Genomic DNA, 18,553 nt, shown 5'->3' on the forward strand with positions numbered 1-18,553 from the left:
CTCTAGGCAAGAATACTGGAGGGGGTGGCCATTCCCTACTCCAGGGGATCTTCCCAACCTACACTGCAGGCAGATTCTTTACCATCTGAGCCGCCAGGGAAGCCATTATGAATTAAAGCCTGTTTTTAAAGAAGTACAAGTAATCTCCACTTAAAACATTTATATTATTCAGGAATATTGTATAGACAGACCAGTAGGTAAAAGTAAGCAATAATTCATTTTTAAAATTTCCTATTTGAAAAGATAATTCACCAAAGAAAACATGTAAAAGGCTTCACAGGTGGCTCAGTGGTAAAGAATCCACCTGCCAATGAAGGAGATGTAAGAGATGCAGGTTCGATCCCTGGGTCAGGAAGATCCCCTGGAGTAGGAAATGGCAATCCACTCCAGCATTCCTCCCGGGAAAATTCCATGGACAGAAGACCTGCTGTGCTACGTACATGTGGCCGCAAAGAGTAGGGCAAGACTGGGTGAGAAAGCAGATACACACCCAATGGCAACTAAGTACACAAAAAAGACACTCACGATTACGCACTAAGGAAAAGCAAATTCAGACCATAATGTTATATCCACACACTCACTCCCACCAGGAAGCCGAACATTAGAGAGATTGGCTGTACCAAATGCTGGCGAAGATGCACACAAGTGGGATTTAACACACCTGGTGAGAATGTGTACTGTTCTGAACGCTGTGAATACCTGGTTTGCATTTTCCTAAAAAATTAATCATGGAACCACCACATGATGCAGACAGTTTACTCTTAGGTATTTATTTACCACAGAGAAACAAAACATATGTTCACACGGAGATGCAGAATGTTTATAGCAGCTTCGTTCGTAATAGCTTCCCTGGCGGCTCAGATGGTAAAGAATCTGCCTGTAATGCAGGAGACCCAGGTTCAGTCCCTGGGTCAGGAAGATCCCCTGGAGAATGGAATGGCCACCCCCTCCAGTTTTCTTGTCTGGAAAATCCCATGGACAGAGGAGCCTATCGAGCTACAGTCCATGGGGTCGCAAAGAGTCAGACATGACTGAGTGACTAACACAAACATAGAAAAACAAATATTTATCAACAGGTGAATAGCTAAATAACAGCACATCCATTCAACAGAAAACTGTTTGACAACAAAAGAATTAACTATTGATACCAACAACATGAATGAATCTCAAAAAAAAAAAAGAAGCCAGGCAGAAAGAGAGTACAGTGTGTGTGACTTCTTTTACATGTGATTCTAAAAGACACAAGCGAATCCACAGAGACAGGAAGCAGCGCCGGGACTGGAAGAAGACGACAGAGAACCCGTTACCCTGACTGTGGTGATGCCAACAGGCATCAGAATTGTACACTTCAAAAGTGGGCAGTTTACCTTAGGCCAACTACATCTCAAGAACCTGGAAAAGCAGAAGCCACCTCCACTTCCAATTCTCCATCTCCGCCCCTATTTCCTCTTGAACCTGTTCCAGCAGGGCTCCTGCCCCACCACCCCCAGGACCAGTGGAGCTCTGCTTCCTGCGGCTCCCAGAACACCTCCCTCTCCTGGTCCTCTCCATGGCCCTGCCTTGGGGCACCCACGGCTTTTCCTTCCTAAATACATGGATGTCTTTCAGTAGCTGGGCTGTAAACACCACTTATTCACTGAGAGCTCGCATGTTTCTATTTCCAGCCTGGGATCCCAAACTGGGCATCATGTCCACTAGGCATCTGACTTCAACCTGTGCAGGTGGGACTCTCACCTGCACCCCGGCCAGCCTGCCCGCCGTCTCCCCATCTCAGCAGTGCTAACTCTGTCCTTCCACTTGCTCAGTCAGGATCCATCACAGCTCATCCTCACATCCACATCCACTCTTTCAGCAAACATCAGCGGCTCTGCCTTCAAACAGATTTCCGCTACTTCTTACCACCCCTCAATTCTGATTTAAGCCAACCTAAGTTTTCACCTGATTGTTCCAAAGGCGTCTGAATCAGTCTTCATGAGTTGGCCCTCACCCTCGGTCTAGTCTCCACCAAGGAGCCATTAAAACCCACGAAAATAAAACTTGGATCACAGGATGACTCTGCTCGCAAGCCTGCAAAGACTTCCCCTTTACCGAGCCTTTCCCAAGGCCTGTCTGGCCTCTGTGGACGGTTCCTCTCTCCAGCTCCACTCAGGTGCGCTGATCTGGATGCTCCTCCGAGGAAGACTGGGAGGCCAGCTCCTCCGCGTTCTTAGGATCTCTTACAAACTTGCTGCCTCCGCTGGCAGGCTTTGCTGACGACCCATCAGAACAAATTCCTCCCACCCTGCTCCCCCGAGTCTCCCTCTCTCTAGAACCCTTATCAGCACACAACAGACTGTATTCTTATCCTGTTTATTGTCTGTCTTCTTCATGCGCACATAAGCACCTGGGGGGAAGGATGTTTTATCCAGTTCTGTGTTTCCCCTCAACTTCACTGTATCCACAGCAGCCACAGAGCAGGGGAAGGTCTGGAGTGGGTGCTCAATGTCTGTTGAATAAACGAATGCATCTGAAATGCCAGCTGTCTATCTTGTCAGATTTCCATAAACGCACGAGTGTTTTCTCAGAATAGAGCAACAGCTCAATTCTGTACCGTGGGTCTATTTCTGCTCTTGTATTCTTTTTAAAATAAATATTTAAGGCTTTAAATCTTAAAAACTCATTTCTTTGTTCCTAATTTCTTTTAATTTATGTATTCATTTTAACTGGAGGATAATTGCTTTACAATGTTGTGTTGGTTTCTGCCATACATCGTCAACCAGTTCATGTAAGTGAAAGTAACTCAGTCGTGTCTGACTCTTTGTGACCCCATGGACTATATATGGTTCATGGAATTCTGCAGGCCAGAGGACAAGTTGTGAACAGCTCAGCCCTTCAGAGCCACGGGTCTCGCCGTGGGTCCTCAGCCCCGACTCTGTAGCACAAAAGCACCACAGACAACACACCGAGCAATGAGACGGCCTGTGCCACCACGTCACTCATGAGACAGAGGGCCAATCCCAGAGCACGACTGAATGTTATACTACCAAGGATAATACTTATATTCTGCTGGTAAAAACAACCAATCTTAGTATCATGAATAATTTATGCATAGCTACATTTTAAAATCTGAAAAGCAAGTAACAGCACTCACATTGTGTGCATGCTCAGTCGCTCAGTTGTGTCCAGCTCTTTGCGACCCCATGGACTGTAGCCCGCCAGGCTCCTCTGTCCATGGGATTTCCCAGGCAAGAATCCTGGAGTGGGCTGCCATGCCCTTCTCCAGGGGCACTTACATTATGACTAGGTATTATTTACTATACAACTGAACAAGTCTGCTCTCATCACAATTCTACCTGCATCCAAAGCAACAACCAACTATTAACGCCTTCAAAGAAAAATGCTTCTAGCAGAAAACATCACGAACCGAGTACCTACTACCCAGCTTTAGTAAGTATCAATATGCAGCCAATCATGCACCATCTGGACCTGGTCCACTCTCTCCTCCCCTCTGGTTTTGTTGTAAATCCAAGACAAATACATTTTATTTCTTATTCTCTTTTTATCTATGAAAGATTTCTTCAACTTCATTTTTAACTATTCTACTGGATTTTTATTTTGACAATTCTATTTTTATCTTTATTTTTGGTGGCACTGGGTCTCTGTCGTTGCGCTTGGGCATACTAGTTGCAGCAAGTGGATGCCACTCTCCAGTTGGGGTGCACGGCCGTCTTATTTGGTGGCTTCTCTTAGTGTAGAACATGGGCTGCAGGCGCCCAGGCTCAGTAACTACGGCCCTCAGGCCCTACAGTGCGGACTCAGAAGTTGCGGGGCACAGGCTTAGCTGCCCCGCAGCATTTCCGGGGCCAGGGATTGAACCCACATCCCCTGGGTTGGCAGGCAGATTCTTACCTATTGGAACACCAGAGAAGTCCCCATCCCCTTTTATAAGAGTTCTTGGTCACTGCATTACTCCTCTTAGGCCATTCAGCACCTTTCCCAACTGTCTCTGGCCTCAGAAGTGGATAACGAGTGTGGTGTGCTATTCAGGCTGTAACCGAGCTGCTTGTTAAATACTCAGGAGACAGGTGAGCCGACTGTTAAACCATTAGCAACTGGTACTGGTCACTGGGAGTGTGTATACCGTGGAGACTGGCAAACACTACAAAAGTCAGGACTTTTAAAAATCTCCCCCAGTCTCCTGAGCGCTGGTCTCCCGCCTCTTTCTCGTTTTGTGGGCTTATCCCATTTTAATTCATTTATCGTGAATTTAATGGAGTTGTGAGAAGGAAGGAAAACTCGGATCTTTGCTAGGTCTGCACTCTTTTCCCAGGATTTTTCTTCTCTAATTAGGCTGTGTTATAGTCAAACTGAACTGCAAGAGGGACCCACTGCGTATGGTGGGACCCACAGAGTGCGTTTCAGACAGGTGGTCTGGGAACAGCCCTCTTACCTGCAGATCCAACTCATGGCACCTTTGAGCAATTTCCTCCTTGGCCGACAAAGCTTCATGTAGTTCTTCTGAAGTTTTCTTCAGCTGGGCAGAGACAAAGAGCTACAGTCAGCACTGGGATATGACACGGCAACAGCTAATAACCACACATGTAGAGCACAGAACTCCCTTCTCTTTCTGGGGACAGCAGAAATCAAGAACCCTTTTGCATGAGTCAAAACAAGACATTTCTTTTTTTTTTTGATGCGTGATAAATGTTCAATGAACAAATCTGGAAATTTATAAATAAACTTCACATTGTTTGGAAATAATTTAGACCAAACTTCTGTTGTTAAGTAGCCACTTCTAACTGTGAATATCTTTTAGTCCTAAGCTTTGTCTTTTCTGAACTTTGAATTTGGTTCTCTTGTACATCTTTTCTTATCTGGGCTACCTAGTTCTTGGTAATGTTTTGATTCTGTAATAACTGAGAAATTTTACTTTGGTAAAATCTATACAAGCTAGAACAGGGGTTCAGCTGTTAAAATAAATAGCTAGTGTATTTCAACACAAATGTTCAATCATATTAAACCTCTGTTAATTTTATCAGTTTCAAAATGAAAGGTTTTTATTACCCTGATTCTCAGCACAAACCAAACAGTCCCATTATTATGATAAACTCTAAGTTAGCAATGTATGAAAACATTAAAGTTAACTGACTTTTTAGAAGAAAAAAATTGATGAAAATAAATTATATTGGCTTTTCATTTCATGTGATCAAATCTCCACGTAATGGATACAAAAACAAAAAGTGCATTCAAGGTAACAAGTTTAAACTCAGATGCCACAGAGTAAGGAAAAGACAAATTACAATTTGGGCTAAAATTATAGCATACCCAAAGATTTTCCTACAAAACATTTAGAAACCATGGGGAAGAAATGAGAGGAGACAACACGAAGGTTTCTATTCACGCCGTGGAACAGAGGTCCCAGAGCAGAATACAGCGACTGACAATGCAACAACCTTTCATTAAAAAGCAGTAATTAAAATTACAAATCAACTTTTCTGTTAAAAACCGTAAGAATATATTGCAGAGTTCCTTAGAAAAATATAGTAGCTCCTTAGTGCATTTAAGTTATCTCCTGACAGACTGTTCACATCTTCAGAAAGATGAAAGGAAAAAGAAACTTTTTCCATTGAAGAGTAACATGAAATAAAAGGCAAAATATCTTTTGTGTTCTAAATAAATCGTAGGACTAATGCATGCCATGTTCCAGGACTGCATCTGTTTTCTTAAATGTGGCATACAGAAAGCTATCACTAACAGAAAAAGAAAAACCATGACTAGAAAACACAAACTATAGTAAATTAAAGAAGCTAATTTATTAAATAAATTACGTTAGTTACAAATTACAAATTTTATTACAAATGTTTACCATCCATTAGTAAAGTGGCTTTAAAAAAAAGTGACTGTAATTCTTGCATTTTAGGTAAAAAATAAAGAATTACACCAATATATTTCATGAGCTGAAACATCCTTTTCATTAACATCTAAAGTTTACCCTTCAACCTCTGCACATATAGAAACAATGCAAAACCAGGTACCTGGCGATCAAGGTCAACATAGGCATCATTCCCAGCAGACACAGGGGACTCTTTACTCATCAGCTGAAATCAAGATTTAAATGATTACAACCAGGAGACAAAAATGACATTTGACATAATACACTTACAACAACAAACGTGAATGCCTGGCTGCCGGAGAATTGTAAAAATTACAATGAAAAACACAAGTGTAAAAGGAACATTTTCTTATGCATCGAAGCTTTGTTTTGCAGCGGGATTAGCCTTCACCTAAAATCATACGTGTGCAACTTCAGGGCGGGGCCAGTCCTGAGAATCAAGTGTTACCTATCCTCACCACGAAAATGTGGCTAAATATTTTAAAACATTGACTTTTCAGTACCAAAAAAAAGCATTGCTAGGTAACTATTTCTGAAGAATAAATGTGGCTCAGATCAGTGTCAGCCCAAATGAACTGCTCATGCTGAGATGACACGCGTGCAAACACAAATCTACCTCTCAGCCTCTCCCACCCTTGTGCTGCTCAGAGAAGATCCAGGCGGTGTGTGAGGGTGTGGGGAGAAAGGATAAAATTCTGACTGTGACAAATGTTGGGGGCACACAAAACACGTCCCCATTTTCTCCTGTTTTCCATCTTATATTCTGTAAAAAGGACAAAAGAGAGGGACGATTAGAAAGGTGGGGACATCTTACTGAGAGATCTTGTCACCTCAGCCTTTATCCCACTCTTTACAGAGCTGCTCTGCTCAGCTGCACCTTCTTCTCTGTATCAGTGGTTCTCCAAGTGAGGGCCCCACACCAACACCACCAGCATCCTAAGACCTTGCCAGAAATGCACATTCTTGGGTCCCCGGCTCAGATTTTCTGAATCAGAGACTCTGGGGTTAGGGCCCAGGACGCACACTGAAGTTTGAGAACCACTGCTCTCTAATCCTGTCATGAGAAGAGTCAAAGTCCCTTAGCATAATTAGGAAAAAAAAAATCTCAGGAAGCATAAAAGAAAACTGGCTTCAATTTTTTTATGCTTTCATGGTAAGAATATTAATAAAAAGATGTTCAAAAGAGTTTTCTTCCAATTGGGAAAAAAAAACAACCCAACACAGAGAAGATGAAATTCAGAAAAAAAATACAAAAATAAATCCATTATTCTACCATCCGGAAATAACCACTTCTGTAATTCTGAACTATGTAAGAAGCCACCTGCGCCACGGGCCGCACACAGCTCAAGTAAGAAAGACAGCTCAGTGATAAGGGCTGTGCCGGATCTGATTGAGGGCAGCGGCGGAGGGGGTGGGTACGGGAGTGCAGCGTTTTCCTGCGGTCTTCTTCCCGTCCCCACTGTTACAAGTTAGTCCCCGCCCGAGTGCGGCAGCACACCTGGCACCCCAGGCCAACACCGCCTTCTCCAGGTCACTCACAGACAGGGGGTCTGCCTGCCCCTCCCTCCCAGGCCCTGCGCTTCCGTACTCCCCTCTGGGTTTCTCTCCGCCCGTCACCCTTACAGTCACTTCCCGCCTCACTCTGCTCAGACTCTCCGGTGAACGTCACTGTGGTGCTGGCCCAGAGTTTACTCTTTTGTCGTTTTCTCTTTGACAACTGCCTCACTCCGGACGTCGGCTGATACAGTTCAGCATCTGTTTAATCAGTTACCTTCGCCTTCCGGCCTAGGCTTCGCGGTCTATTATTTGGTTCTAATATAATCAATTCTCTTACCTTAGTACCTTCTCCCAGGGAAAATCTCAATCCAAAACCAACCCAACCACCTTTCTCTTGTGGCTGTAAACCCTGACCGCTAAGTACTGAGAGAGTCAAGGTATTTTATAAACCACAAAACATGACGTATGGTTTCCAGGGTCAGCGAGGCCTTCAAAGTTGCCGTTTCCAAAGTACAGCTGTTTCCCCATCATCAGCCTCTTTACTCCATTAGAGATTATTCCAAACCGTTCCTGCTTCTCACACCTCACCAACTCTCCCTACTCTTTATGACCAGACTTTGCCTTCAGGTAAGAAATTCCTCAGTTTCCTGCAGAACGGACAGCATTCATGCCCACCCTTCCTCCTTCAATCTGGTTAAAACTTCAGTGCTGTTCCTCCCACCCCAGGCTGATCCCTCCACTTAACACTCTCAACCCTGTCTCTTCCCAGCTTCTCAGACCGTGGACCACCTACCACTCTGTGTGATCTCAACCTCTCTCTTGCTCTCTCCTGGGGTTTCCTCCTATTAGCATTTAAAGAACTGAAGGACTATTGTGTATTTGACTACCATTCACATCTCTCCAAAGAAGATACTATAACACAGCCAGGAAACACATGAAAAGATGCTCAACGTCACTAGCCTGGAGGGATATACAAATAGGCCAGGATGAGAAAACACCTCCCATCCACTCGGATGAGGGGCAGTTACAGAGGCCGACAATGGGGGAGGGGAACCAGAATCCCGGGGCACTGCTGGGGGGAGTGGACAGCGATGCCAGCACCTGTGGGAAGCACCCTGGCACTTCCTCAAAGTTAAACACAGGGTCACCACATGCACCAGCAGTTCAGTTTCCCGGTATATATTCAAAAAAATTAAAAACAGGTGTTCAAAAGAAAAAAAAAAAGACCCCATATACACATTCACAGCAGCACTACTCACAATACCCCAAAGGTGGCGGCAACTCACGTCCACTGACAACGCGTAACACAGTGAGGCCCACCCACACGTGGACGACCGTGCAGCCACAGAAGGAGCCAAATATCGAGACGTGCTACAGAATCACCTTGAAAACGGCCAAGTTTATGGCTATGTGTATTGTACCACAATAGAAAAAAAGAAATCGCAATCAGCAGCACCTGAATAAAGACAGTACTATCATCTTACAAAAATGCTTCTTCAACCCCATAGGTCTGTCCAGCCCTCAGGCCCTCCTCCAAGGCCTGATCAGTCACCAGGCCTACAGACCAAAGCTCTACAGCACTCAGTCTGCCCACACTCAACCCGACCCTGTAACCAGGTCAGCTCCCACCCTTCTCAGCGGACAATTACTAAGGTCGCACCTGCTCTCCTTTTTCTGGCTGTGTTTTCCTCCAATCCATCCTTCTCACTGCCTAGAGTTTCTTAGATACAGACTTCACAGTATTTTCTCCTTGAAAGTCTATTCACTGGTTTCCAAAATTCCACCTCGTTCAACATCCTACTGATTTTAGGGCTCTCCTGCCTCACCTCCAGCCCCCGCCACCTCCCACGTCTGCTGAGCAAAAGCAAACTTTTCAGAATGTTAACAGTCTCCGGATGGCTGGAGGCTTTCTCTTCTGCATTCTCCTATTTTCCTATAAAAGGTATTGTATCTTTAGCCAGGTCTGCAGCTCCTGTGTCCCCCGCCTCCCCACCAGGACTGCAGCTCGTCTCCTCCCCCAGGGCTCAGCTGAGATGCCACGTCCTCTAGTAAGCCCTCCTCACTGCCCCCATACCGACTGACTTTTCCCCATAACAGTGATTTTCACTCTGAACACTCTGGAGGTGTCTGAACTCCTTGTCTGGCCAGCTCTTCCTTTAGACTCGTGCTCTGTGTGACAAGAGACCTTTTCCACAGGCTGCCACTGTCCCTCTGCATTCTAAACACCCAATGGGCATCTGCTAAGTGAACAAGATGAATATGCACAGAACAGACCTATCACCTGAATATCCACCTGTACATACCTTTTCAGAGGTTGCTTTGTTCACTTGACATTTTAAAGGTCTTCCCTTTGTCGGAAGATACTTTTGGTGACAAATTTTTATCAGCTACATAATAAACCATGGAGTGGAGGTGCTATAATGTCACCTTCTTGCCAATGGAAATACACTATTTTCACATTTTTGTTAATATAAAATAGGCTAATAAAGTTGTGCCCAATCACGGCCTGAATTTCTACATAATTCCTTGGGATAAGATTCACAGAATGAAAATCAGTCAGTTACAGATTTCAGTGAAAAAGAACAACCCAATTAAAGATACCTTTTATTACAGAAAGATTTGAGAATGCAGAATAGAGAACATCCAGCCATGTGGAGACAGTTCACATTGTGCAAAGTTTGTTTTCACACATCTTAATTTTTACTGTTTAACAAACATGGGATTATACCGCTTGCATGTTCTGTATCCTACCTTTTTAAACCTAGTATGTTATAAACTTGGCCCACGTCATTACTTTTCAAAGCATATGCTTTAACGCTTACATAAAACGCCAACGTATGGTTGAATCATACTTCGTTTGTCCATCCCCCTGTTGCTGGGCAGTTAGGTTATTTCCCGGGTTTCAGTCCTAGAGAGTAAGGCTGAATAAACGGACCTGAGGCGACACAGCACAGCCTCACGGCGTGGGCTCTGTGCCATCCGAGTTCCAACTCTGCCGCTGCTTCTGGCGTGAACCTGAGCTGGTTGCTCACACTGTCGAGGCCTCTTGTCTCCTCTCTTCTAAAATGGGGACAGTGCCAGTACATACTTCAAAGGATGAGATGTAACCTTTTTAAAAGGTTTTAAATTGTGGTAAAATATCTGTAACATAAAAGCTGTCATTCTAACGATTGTTATGCGCACTCTTCAGCAGCATTAATCGCAGCTGCAGTGACTGCTGAGTGAGTATTAACAGATGTGACGTGTTTACTGAGTCCCAGCAAAGAGCAAGTGTGAATACACGCTCGCTATTACTATTATCGCTGTCTACCTTTGCACTTAGGACTTCCTCAGGATAAACTCCCAACAGTGGAATTACAGGATCAACCACAGGAAGGCAGGACAGTTAGCGGCCCCCTTATTATTTCTTCCTGTTTTTGCTTAGTAACAGGACCCTCACGTTCTGGCTGGGTCTGTGACCACCTGGAATAAAGAACACATCCTCCAGATTCCCCGAGTGCCAATGCGAGAAACAGCTGGATAACAAGCGTGAGAATTCCTAGACGTTTTCTAAAAGGAAGTGGAGAACCTTCCTTCGGGCCCACCTGCCGGCCAGGATGTGACGTGAGGACTGGTGCACACGCCGCCAGGGCAGACCACAGGGCTGGAATCACGTGTTAGGGATGGCAGACAACGAGCGGCACAGAGCTGGGCTCCTGATGCCGACAGAGCCAACCCGAGACCACTTAAGGGCAATTCAGACTCACATCTCACTGACCGTTGCTGTGTTATCTGAACACTCACAACCCTGAGTCTTACCCTCCTACCCCGATCAGTGCTAGACTGCCAAACCGATCCTCTGTTAAAAGCTTTGCTTTGTAGTAAGGTCCTGTGTAATAAAGAACACTCTGGCTGAACTCTGTCCCCATGTATTAGAGGGAGGGTTGGGGCTTTGAGCCACTGGGTATCAGCCTGACTTCTGGGGAGCAAGGTGATGGGGGGGGCGCTGGAAATTTTGTTCAACCTTGTGGCCAATGATCCAATCATTCATACTTATGAAACGAAGCCCCACCAGAACTCTGGACACGAAAGCACAGGTGAACTTCCCTGGTTGGCAGCAGCACTCCGCGTACCGTCACACATTAATGTGCCAGAGGTAACACCCCTTGATTCCACAGGGAGGGGACGACAGAGGCTGAGTTAAGGACCCCCCAGACCTCCACTGTAGGGAGCCATCATCACTGAGCTCTACAAGTCATTCCAGCAAATGACGTCATCTGACGGTGGGCGGGGCCTCTGCATCCAGTCAGTCGGTAGGATCGAACAGAAGATACTTAATTTGCATTCAGCATTTCTCATGTTTGTCTGCTGTATTTTTTCCTGTTACTTACTTACATTCTGCAGTTCCTTTAAAGGTTTCTCCCATTGCTTTTATGATTAAAAAAATTCTCCCCTCCTAAGATCCACCAGTTATTAATCTATCTTTCGTTTTCAATACTACAGTTCTATGTTTAACATCTGATGGAGTTAAGAACATGCTGCCCCAAAATATGCACCCTGACCTGTTGACTATTTCAAGCTGAAGGAATTGAGAAAGAATGGGGACAGGAAAGATTTCCTGACCTTCCTCGGAAGCAGGTCTTAAGCCCCTCTCGGGAGAGGTACACTCCCAACGTCAGAGGAGAGACGTATCCACGCCTCCAAGGTCACAGGGATGCAAGAGGAACCTGGACACCAGGACCCTTTGCTGCCCTTTTTCCTCCCTGTCACATTTTCCCACAAGACTCTCCACTCTTCATCAAATCCACGCAGGCTGAAACACTTCTTCAGCCTTCATTTCTTCACAAAGCTTCTTGTGTTGTGTAAGACTTACATTAAATACGGTTGTATGCTTTCTGTTGTTAATGTTTTTGTTGTTTTTTAGAGGCCCCAGCAGACAACTTGGAAGGGTAGAGGAAAAAAGTATTTTTCCTCTCCTACAGTTGCAAATAAAATATTCATCTAGAAATTTCTTTGAGTCTGGCAGGAGTTGAAGACCGATTTTCTTCCAAACAAGAGACCCATACTTAGGTGTGAGGCAGTCTGCAGGTTAAGACAGATACTACTTAAAATGGTTTTAAGAATCAGTCCACTATTCCTAATTCATCAGTGTATTAAAAAAAATTAAGTATAGTTGCCGAATATCTACACCTGCAAGAGGAATGTTTACCATTTAAAATAAAAATGAGATAAGCCAGAGCATAAGTATAAAGAAAAGATTCTCGGAAACTAAGTAGGAGAATGTCTTTAAAATTTCTAACTCAGACAAACTCAGGTTTGCTGCTTTAATTCCTCACGAACTGTAAGCACAAAGGTCCACGTACCTCCTGGATGGCTGTCATGACGACATGCTGCACAGACTCCTCCATCACCATGATGGCTTGGATGTACTCTGAAAGCAAGAACAACCTGGAATGTCAGTGTTCAAGTGACAGACAATCGAGGGAGTAAAGGCTAAGACTTCATCAGTTCTGGTAAGAAGCTTCCCGTGTTTTGATTCTTCCTTGGAATTTCTCGTATGTGGTTAAATACATGTGTTGGAGGTAAAGTGAAAGCTGAAAATCAGCATGTTTCTTTCCTGAAATTGACTCTCCCCTTCCCCATAAAGTTGAGGCTGCAGCTCAAAGTCCCAGGAATGGAGGATTTCAGGATTGTAAAGCAATGAAACAGTAAAGCCTAAGGCCAAGAAGGAAAGGACTCTGTATTCTGTTCCTAAAATTTAAACATCTTTCACATTGTTCTGTTACATGTTATAAAACTTTGATGTCTATGTTTTATCCTTATGTGACATCAAAGTATTGAATTGTATAATTTCTTGTTGTTGTTCAGTTGCTAAGCCATGTCCAGCTCTTTGCTACCCTATGGACTGCAGCATGCCAGGATTCCGTCCCTTCACTATTCCCTGGAATTTGCTCAGAAGCGTATCCATTGAGTCAGTGATGCTATCTAACCAATGGTAATCTTTACCTTAATATTTTCTACAATTTAAAAAAAAATTAGGGAATCTGAGAGCTGCTTAGAACAAAGAATTAAGATGGTTTTAAGATAGAGACTGATATCAAACCCTGAGCTTTAAAGTCATGACCCACATCTTTAAAAAGTGAAAGCACTAATTTCATCAATCTTGTCCTCACCTCTGCCAAAAAAGAGAAGAATCCCTGAGTTGTTAGTAGTGACACAGTTGGAAAAAAAAAATTTTTCTTGCCTTATAAAAAAGCCCTGGAAGTCATTTTATTTCAGATCCAATAATAGATGAAAAAGTGAGGATGAGGCATAAAAAACCAGGTGGATTTCAACAAATATAGTAAATATATTTTAATAAGAAATGTTTCAGAAATTAAAGTCATCAGGAAATTTTAGCCTTAATCTGCTCCTCTCCACTTTATATCCATAAAAACACCAAAAAAACTGTCTCAGCATTCTAATATGAGATAAACGGAGTCCGACTGTGCAATTGTTATAGTGATCTTTTGGCAAGAGACTCCTGGATCTTTAATGCCAAACTATAATCCTTTGCTTGACAGGTAACTTGTTTAAAAAAAAAAAAAAAATGCAACCGCATTATTAAATCATGACATTCTAGTTGTTAATGCCGAAGCTTCTAGTTAAACAAAACACGTTTTTAAGGAAGTACTGCCCTAAGGATACTTGTACTCCAGCAAATGTGTGGCGATGCACTCAGACACACACAACACGTTACATGCGTAAACCACAGGCGCTGTCAGAGGTAGGAATCGTGGACGTCATAACCGAGTCACTCTCTCCGGTTAAGAAAGAAATTCCTTTAGTCTGAGCTCAAGGTTTTGGTAGATTGGTTTGTTGCGAGGCTCGAGTGTTGGGAACAAGGCACGGAATTTCCTGGCTACGGGGCCGCTGGCACGGCTGGGAGCAGAACGAAAGGCTGAGACTGTGGTGCGGGGGCGGGGCCTGGTCAGGGGCGGGGGCGGGGCCTGGTCAGGGGGCAGGGGGCAGGGGGCAGGGGGCAGGGGGCAGGGGGCGGGCGGGGGGGGGGGGAACGGGCGACAGCCCCGGGACGTGTGGGCGGGCGGGGGGGTTAGTCAGGTGTGAGAGGGGAAGCGTTAGTTAAGAAGCGGTGTTGCCACGTCAAGGCCCTTCCCCGCGAACACCGTAAAATGCTGGATGACATAAAATGACGTGAGAACCAGGTTAGTGCACGCTTTTTGAAAAGTGGAAAAAAGTAATTTAAATCTTAAAAGTTAAAAATCCAAGCATGTATGATTGCTGGGCGCAGACTCAGGAGCAGTGGAGGATGAGGTGGGCTGTATCAGAGAGCTTATCCTGAAAAGCGAGCGTCTAGGTCCAGAACTTACAGCACAGTTTAGCACAAAGAGTACCAAGCTCTCATGTGGAAGAGACACAGGGTTTTGTCCTCACTGGCCTCTCACGAGCAAGAGATCTGGGGCAAATAATACTTATATGAGTCTCAGTTTCCCAGTCTACAAAGTGTTCTTTGCTGGGTTACCAGGCAGAAGGGAGACATTCAGTTAAGTATTATTATTAGTGTGTTTTTACTACTAATCTTTGCTTTTTCAAATCCACCACTGTGTATCTGCCCTGGTTTGAGAAGTCAGGTAGCCGAGATAAATGGATGCTGAGCCAACGCTCTGAGCAGTTGCTCTTCACTCTAGAAACTGAAAAACATCCTCTGAACAGAAAGCACGTGTTTCTGCCACGCTTTATGAATTACAGAGCACACACACACACGGGTTCGCTGACTCCTCACGACAATCAGGTGTCACACCCTCACTTGGGCCATGAGGAAGCAGGCCGAGCACCAAATCCCGGGACGGGAGGTAGACGGCAGAGCCCCTGGCCAGCCTCACACCGTGCGTCCCGCGTGCCCGGGACAGGGACACCCAGCAACCCAGAGATTCACGGCATCTGACGCGAGCTCTCAGCTGCGCTCCTGAGGACGGAGAACGCCCTCTGGACAGGGGGGTGTTAGAATCCTGTTCAGAGTGTTCACTGCTCACGTAATTTTCAGGGAAAAACTCAATCTAGGTGTTACACAGAGCATGCGATCTGTGTGAGAAGTTCAATGAATGTTATGATTGCTTTCCCATAGGACTACAGATATAGGTAACATTCTCATCTTTTCCTATTTGGACCCTGTAACCAGCCACTCTTAATGGCTACACACTTCCAAGAGCTGAGAACTCTCCTAACAGAATAAACATGTAAGAAATTCTTATCTGAATTTAACGAACTATGCTAAATAATTTCCATCTGCCTTTTAAAATCAAAGCACCTACTTAGAAATGCCCGTCCCACTCATCTTAAAGTTCTCCGAGGGCAGGTACTAGGTCGACTGCCTGACACTGTCCCAAACCCGAGCGTGATGTGTATATTCAGTTAAGTGTCTATGAAATAAATCCTTCAATCTAAAATATCTAATTTTAGGTAAATTACATATCTTGCCATCTAAAATATCAAATTTTAAGTTCCCATAGCTGAACTGATCATAGGTATTAATTACTATTAATCAGTAATTAATTTGGCTGGACCTTGTCCAATTAACAGTAAATTTCATCAGACTTGGTGTCGTTAAAAATAATCTACTCAAAGAATTAGGTAGCCTTGCAGAAAGGGGAAGGACATCATCGCAATCAAATTTGTTCTAACCTGTAAAACTCTTTTTAAGCTTGAAAACAAAAATTTTACTGGCAAAAATCGTAGAAAAGGGCATTCTTCATGAGTGGCCTTAAGATGTTCTTGTTTGAACATGCAATCTGTATACACGTTATGATATGAACTACTTTTCTCGGTTATTTTACATGCACGCGCTAACTTCAAGTATGTTACCTTGCTTCTGTTCGCAGTTCACAGCACAGCCTAAAATGAGCTGAAGCATCCTTCCCAGCTCCGCAGCGTCAGAGTGCTCAGCAATCAGGTTCACGTCAGGAAGGGTAAAGTCATTGATCTGCTGCCCTAGAATCTGGCCAGAGAGAAACACTTGAGAGCTGCAGTGACATCTACATGGCCAACTAAAATCTGACAGGAGAGGAGTCGTCAGCACCGCAAACTCCCTGCTCAGAGCAGAGCTGTCTGGTCGACCTCACTCCCAATTCCTAGTTCTTTCTACCTCCCACACATAAGTTATAACCCTCCTGAGTCACGGCAACTTAGTCTCTAATCTTTTATGTGATGTGGACACTACTGAGCCCCCCCCCCCCCCGGAGGACTGGCTGTGTACTCTCTAGAGAAGTAGAGCCCAAGAGGCTCTGAAACCCGGGGAAAAGAGCAAAAACTGAAGGTAGCTTCACGCCCGCAACAGCACGATTCCCCTGGTCACTTTCCCTCCATGTGACTCCAAAATGCTAATAGCAAGATGCCCATATCAGGAAAGAGTAGGGAGACTGGCCCCAAATGAAGTATCTGAGGACAACTGGGTAGGTTTCTGTCTGATGATGGTACAGTGAAGAAGACCCTAAAAGCACGAAAGCAAGACAATGTGGCTGCAGTACGGGAGGTGAGCACAGAGCTGTCAAAGAGGAGGAGAGGGGGTCGCGTGGCATCCGGCGGCTCCCGGTGAGAAGTGAGGATTTCATTTTCAACACAACAGGGAGACCAAGGAGGACGATGTGGGGGATGAGAGTGACGGAACTGAATTTCCATTAAAAAAAAAAAAAAAGTAGCCTGGCTTGAGAGCGGAGAACAGATGGCAGAGGGGCAAGAGTGAGGCCAGGGCCGCCGGCTGGGCTACACCAGCGACCCGAGCAAGCTGATGACGGCCTGGTGTAGGGCGCTGGCAGCAGAGACGGAGAAAACGGCATTCTGGAGAATTAACCAACAGGCCTTGCTGAGGGCATATGAAGGAGGAGGACTGTAGGATGCTTTGCAGGGCTTGGACTTGGAACAGGAGGGTGGATGGCGGGGTCACGTGCTGAGATGATGAGGACAGATAACCTAAGCACAGACGTAGGCTTAAATGCAAGTCAGTTTGTGGAGAAAAACAGTAAGGAAATAACAGGTGTTTCTAGGCTGTGGTGTGTTCATTTGCTATCTGTGATCACGAAATCTAAAGACAAACTAGTTCCACTGCCTGATTCTTTCCCCATCGATGTCCTGACCATCCTGATACAGGCTCACTGGATAGACTGAGCTATCTTAGGATGGGAGTCTGCCAAGGAACAAGACGGAAGCAGGGAAGGAACTTGTCAGTACTTTTGCACCTTCATGAGTAAGGAAAGATAGGAGAGAGTTAACCGATAGCAGAAAGGAAAGCTTACATAAATGAGTAACCCCTCACAAACTATCCATATTATAGTGAAAAAGATTATTTATCTAAAATTCACTTACTAGCTGGTTTCTTGAACCAACATCATAGAGACTATACAATGGAAAATAAAGCTGATTATTAATTCTGAGTTAATTTTTCCTTTACTTGAAATTATTTTCAAGTACTGTAAAATTAAACTATCCTATAGTAATACTTCCAAGGAAAATGAAAAAAATGTCCTTACCTCATGATTGTAATCCAGGATTCCTTTCAAAATTTTCTTTAAGTTGCTTATCTGTTTAAAGAGAGAAAAAAAAAACTGGGTAAAAGCCAACCACAAATGAAAACACACTTTAAGCTAAAAAATTTCTGAATCAACCAATCATTCTTGTTGATCATAAAGTAAACATAAAAAATAAAATTCAACAGTACATTTGAATCACCATCATAAAAAAGGACTCTGAATGGTTTATTTGATCTAAGAGATTTATAAAGCAAATTAATTAAGCTTCCAATTACTAAATTAAATTTTCAATGTTCTGACCACATTGACAGAATCAGAAGGTAATTGCAGAAGACTTAACAGTAGGATCAAGGTATGTAGATTTTCTGCAGGGAAAGAAAAAAAATGTGGCATCCTTACTGAAGACTTGAGTTCAGTGCCGTTTTCCCCAGAAAAGCAGAGTTACATCTTATACAGAGGTTAAGTTCTAAAGTTAGAGAATTAAGCAAAAATTATAGTCAAAATTATCTTCACAAAGCAACCTATGAAAACAGGTTGTCACCTATGAAAGAATGTCTCTAAGCTCCTCCATGGTCAGAAAAACAGTGTGTTCATTTAGCTGAGACCAAGGAAATATTTAGGAGCCATTAGGTTAAAAAAAGACTGTATCTTTAAATGTTTGTACAATGCTCAGCATTGCAAG

The 18,553-nt window shown here is 44.1% G+C and overlaps 1 protein-coding gene across 4 annotated transcripts in view; it reads right to left on the reverse strand.

The window, feature by feature from the left end:
- Positions 1-18,553, reverse strand: part of HOOK3 (hook microtubule tethering protein 3) — an 87,856-nt gene that overhangs the window by 44,212 nt on the left and 25,091 nt on the right. For all 4 annotated transcript variants that reach the window (XM_055566977.1, XM_055566979.1, XM_055566980.1 and 1 more), the window contains exons 4-8: positions 17,872-17,922; positions 16,211-16,343; positions 12,712-12,779; positions 6,015-6,077; positions 4,430-4,513 (exon numbers count right to left, since the gene is read on the reverse strand). In XM_055566977.1, the coding sequence (XP_055422952.1) occupies positions 4,430-4,513; positions 6,015-6,077; positions 12,712-12,779; positions 16,211-16,343; positions 17,872-17,922 (399 nt within the window). The remainder of the gene's footprint in view (positions 1-4,429; positions 4,514-6,014; positions 6,078-12,711; positions 12,780-16,210; positions 16,344-17,871; positions 17,923-18,553) is intronic.

Source organism: Bubalus kerabau, chromosome 2, assembly GCF_029407905.1.
Source record: "Bubalus kerabau isolate K-KA32 ecotype Philippines breed swamp buffalo chromosome 2, PCC_UOA_SB_1v2, whole genome shotgun sequence".
Classification (NCBI taxonomy): Eukaryota; Metazoa; Chordata; class Mammalia; order Artiodactyla; family Bovidae; genus Bubalus; species Bubalus kerabau.